We start from the raw sequence: 4,373 nt of genomic DNA on the forward strand, positions 1-4,373 counted from the left end.
GTGCCTGGTACAATTTAAGGCATAGGGAGTGCATCTAAGAACAGAAAGAGAGAGCTTCTGCATGTGTCAGCTCTACTGAGGGACGGAGGAGACTGGCAATAAGCAGAGGCAAATGGGGCACATGGGCGCTGTCAGAGCGAGTGTCAGGGATTCAACTAAAGCAGGTAGGGTGAGGCGTGCTGGGGACAGGCTGGGGATGCCATTATCAGGAAGATAATCAGAAAATTACATCACTGAGAAGGAGCCTTCCAACAAAGATCTGAAGGAAGTCATAGAGCAAACCACGTGGTGTCTAAGAAAGAGAGAACTAGCCAGGGGTTCCCATGAGTGGAAAGGCCCTGAGGCAGGGTCCTGCCTGGGGTTCAGGGTCAGCATGAAGCCGCGACTGGACCGAGGGAGCCAAGGGCAGAGGAGGCCCAGGGAGGGAGGTTGGTCAGGGCATGTGTGCTGGATTGAGTTCTGCCTTGTGGGACGTTGTGGGGACTTGGGTTTCACCGGGAGAGGACTTACTGGTTCCGAGCAGAGGGGTGTTTGATCTAATCTAGGTTCTAAATGTCTGAGAGCAGACTGTGATGGGTAGCTGGGGGTAGGCCTGCGTGGAAACAGAAAGCCTTGGTAGGAAGCCAGGGAGGACGGTGGCCTGAGCCAGGATGGCCACAGCAGACAGGTGAGGCGTTGTCAGACTCCAGGGCCTCTGGTCCATGTTCCTGGCATTTCCTGAGATGGGCAAGACTGCGGGGGTAGCAGCTTTACGGGGGAAGATCTGCAGTTCTCTGTAAACGTGAGCTGCCCACCAGACATCGGACTGCAGATGTTGAGTAAGTCCTTGGCTATGCCAGTCAAGGATTTCTGTATCATCAGGGGGACAGTGATTTCCACGTGGGTACACACCGCTGCCCCCTCCTCCAAGGTTCCTTCTGCCAAGAAGCCCCGTCTTATCCTCCCCTATCGGGCAAACTCTTTCGCATCCCCGAGCCTTAGTCTCGATGCCACCTCCTCCAGAAAGCCTTCTGCAAACCTCCCGGTGGGTTCTAAGCATGCATCTCTGCTTCCACAGCGGCCTGGACACTTAGGCTTGCTGTGTGGCCTTGCTATTGCTAAGTGCTCGTCCCTCATGGTGGCTAACAGAAGGGAAGGGGCTGAGGTGCTGGGCTGCACGGTGTGCGTGCACCACAGCAGGTGCGCTGCAGGCAGCAGCGGCCACTTCTGGAGCCCTCGGTTCCAGGTCGTTTTCCTGCACTGTCTCATAGGCAGCTCTGCCACAGGTACTGTCTGCTCCCACTTTGAGTAAAATGAGGGGGACCAAGAGGTGTTACGGGTGATGTCCCAGGTCCAGGGTGACACAGCCTTGTCTCCATCCCTAATCCTGAGTGCTTCCCAATACACCACGGTGCCTGCCACAGAGCAGGTGCTTAACAGTAGCTTGGCTCAACAAGAGGAAGTCAATAGATGTGAATGGAACAGTCACTGGATGCCACAGATCTTCAGGTCCCTGAAGGCCTGTTGTAAGCCACACAAGCGCTGTCCTTTCAGAGCACGGGGCAGAGCCTCCTCTGTAATCATGAGTCCAAACCAGCCTGCGGATTCCCACCATTAACTCTCTGCTTCCAAAGGCCCCAGCTGCCTCCCCCAGCCCCACATTCTCACAGGTCTCACCAGGCCAGCAGGGAGGTCAAGTAGTCCGGCGTGGTGGGGTCCGGGCTCAGGGGAGGGGAAGTCACAAACGCCGCAGCCTTGGCCCAGTTCTTGCTCCAGTAATGGGTGCCATCGGTCCCCAGGCTGGCGGCAATGGGCTCGCCAAACACTAGGGGCCCTTGGGAGGGGCAAACACAAACAAGCCTGGTTAAAAGCAAATACTCTCTTGAGGCAGATGTCAAAGGCACAAAATCGGAAGACTGTGGAGGGAGAACGGGGCTGGCTGAAGGCCGGAACACTGGCCGCCGTTCTCGCAGGCATCACCGCCTGCACCGCAGGGACCTTGGGTGTCAGGCCCGGTTCCATCACATTGTCCACACCCCGCCAAGCGCTCCGTGGGGCGGACGGCAGCTGACTCACCCAGCAACCTTGTGGATACAGCTGTTGCTTTTAGGGTTTGGACATTATTATGTCCTTTTATACATTCGTAAGCCAAGGCACGGAGCCATGATTTGCTGTCTCGGTTTGGTTCTGCTGGAAGCAGATCTTAGGACTCTAGTTCAAGTGTCTTATTTGGGAGGTGATTCCAGGAAACACTGGCTGGGGATTGAGGAAGTGACATAAGGCAGGGAAAGCAGCCAATAAAGAGAGATTTCTCATCGAGGCACAGCGGAGGGCCTCGGCACTCAGTCCTGCTCGGGAACACGCCTCGGGGTCGTCCCACCCCAGGGGAAAGCGAGTTGGATGTGTTTCTATCAGCCCAGGGCTGGAGGGCAGCTTCCCGAGTACCAGCTTCCCGAGTACCAGCTTCCCGAGTACCAGCTTCCCAAGTACCAGCTTCCCAGAAGTTCCCGCTTGCCTTTCATGGAGTGGGCCAGGCGGGTTTCTTCCAGAAAAGCCTGCAGGCGGAAGCTGGGGCTCCCAGGAAAGATCTTTGCATTAGAGACCAAGGGCAAGAGATGTGGCCTCAGAGACCCTGCTGCCCTCGCCCGAGGCCACCTGCTGCCCAGCAGGAGAGGCGGCTGTGAGCTCTGCCCGGCTCTAGGGCAGCCCATCAAGCAGCGCTCTCTGCAGTGAGGCAGGTGCCCTACGTCACAGCTGCCCAACCAGCAACCACTGGCCACATGTGGTTCTTAAGCTGGTGTGGCTGGTGCCACTGAGGAACTAACTTGTTCATTTTATTTAACATTACTTAATTTAAATTTAAATAGCCATGTGTGGCTAGTGACCACCTTATGGCTTCCTGTGGCTCCAGAACCTGCCTGCTTACCCACTCCCGGCTGGTACTGCTTCCAGATTTTCGTAACCTCTCTGAGCCCGGGTCTCCTTATCTTCAAAACGGGGCTAGTTTCAGGCAAGCTGTGCTGTTCTAGCCTCTACTTGTCAGCTTGCCCTTAAAAACACTGAAACAACGTGTTTGGGGTCCATGCCTGCTCTGTCCAATAAGGCAGTCCTGAGCCGCATGTGGCCACCAATAACCTGAGGCTGTGGTTAGTCTGAACCGAGTTGTGTACATGTAAAATACACACGGAATTTTGAAGAGAGTACAGAAAACATCATGCAAAATATTAATGATTTTTACATTGATGACATGCTGAATATTTGGATCCATTAGATTAAACATAATATATGATTAAAATCCTCTTTCAATGGAGCTGGACTTATCAAGGTGAATGTCCTAGGGTCCTAGGGTCCTAGGGTCATTGGGACCAAAGAATTCCAGCCACCATCCTTGTGTCAGGAGCATCCCCCCTTCACCTCTCCCTCCTCAGACAGAACTCTGTCTGAGTTCGGGAGGGAGTGAACTTGAACCTGCAGGACACCCCCTTCCAGGCCCCAGCTGCCCTAGAAGGCCCAGGGCCGGCTGCATACCTTTCTTCCTGGCCAGAGCGATGATGTCAGCTGCACTCTTGCTCATGACCTTGGTGATGTACACAGGGCAGTTGATCCGGCCCGCAATGGTGATGGCCCGGAACACCGCCTCGGCCTCCAGCTGAACACAGCACACACAGTGTCACAGGAGGGAAGGCTGGGGGCACAGCTACCACCCATCTCCATTTTCCTTAACTAAATGTGGTCAGAAGGGAAATCTGCTCCATCGAATGAGAAGGACATACGGAGTCCAACAGTGCTTGACAGTGCCCCTGCTCTCTGGGGCGGGGCACTGGTCTCACGCTGGGATACAGCTGCAACATCCAAGCGCTACACAACTTTATACCACTGCCTCCCGGTTCCGTCCTGACCTCACGATGGGCCAGGAACACACAGCTCGTGGCCATCCCTGGGCCATGGAGCTCATGAAGAGCACTGGGTGGGATCTCAAGCCCCTCAGGACATGGAACATGTCCACTCACGTCTGTGTCCCGTGTCCGGCAGACACCAGGCCCAGGGCACGGGCCCAGGAGACTCAGTAATGACCTGATAAGGGCATCAGAAAATGTCCTCAATTTGGTCAGGCACGGTGGCTCACACCTGTAATCCCAGCACTTTGGGAGACCAAGACGGATGGATCACTTGAGGTCGGAAGTTTGAGACCAGACTGGCCAACATGGTGAAACCCAGTCTCTCTTCATGAGATCAGAAGATTAAGACCATCCTGGCTAACATGGTGAAACATCATCTCTACTAAAAATACAAAAAGTTGGCCGGGCGTGGTGGCTCAAGCCTGTAATCCCAGCACTTTGGGAGGCCGAGACGGGCGGATCACGAGGTCAGGAGATCGAGACCATCCTGGCTAA

At 55.0% G+C, this 4,373-nt stretch overlaps 1 protein-coding gene across 3 annotated transcripts in view; it reads right to left on the minus strand.

The window, feature by feature from the left end:
• The window catches only part of CRMP1 (collapsin response mediator protein 1), a 74,426-nt gene that overhangs the window by 16,832 nt on the left and 53,221 nt on the right, over nucleotides 1–4,373 (minus strand). For all 3 annotated transcript variants that reach the window (XM_012002133.1, XM_012002134.1, XM_012002135.1), the window contains exons 8-9: nucleotides 3,508–3,628; nucleotides 1,657–1,813 (exon numbers count right to left, since the gene is read on the minus strand). In XM_012002133.1, coding sequence (XP_011857523.1) covers nucleotides 1,657–1,813; nucleotides 3,508–3,628 — 278 coding nt within the window. The remainder of the gene's footprint in view (nucleotides 1–1,656; nucleotides 1,814–3,507; nucleotides 3,629–4,373) is intronic.

The sequence above is a fragment of the Mandrillus leucophaeus genome, unplaced genomic scaffold (genome assembly GCF_000951045.1).
Source record: "Mandrillus leucophaeus isolate KB7577 unplaced genomic scaffold, Mleu.le_1.0 Scaffold68, whole genome shotgun sequence".
Taxonomy (NCBI): domain Eukaryota; kingdom Metazoa; phylum Chordata; class Mammalia; order Primates; family Cercopithecidae; genus Mandrillus; species Mandrillus leucophaeus.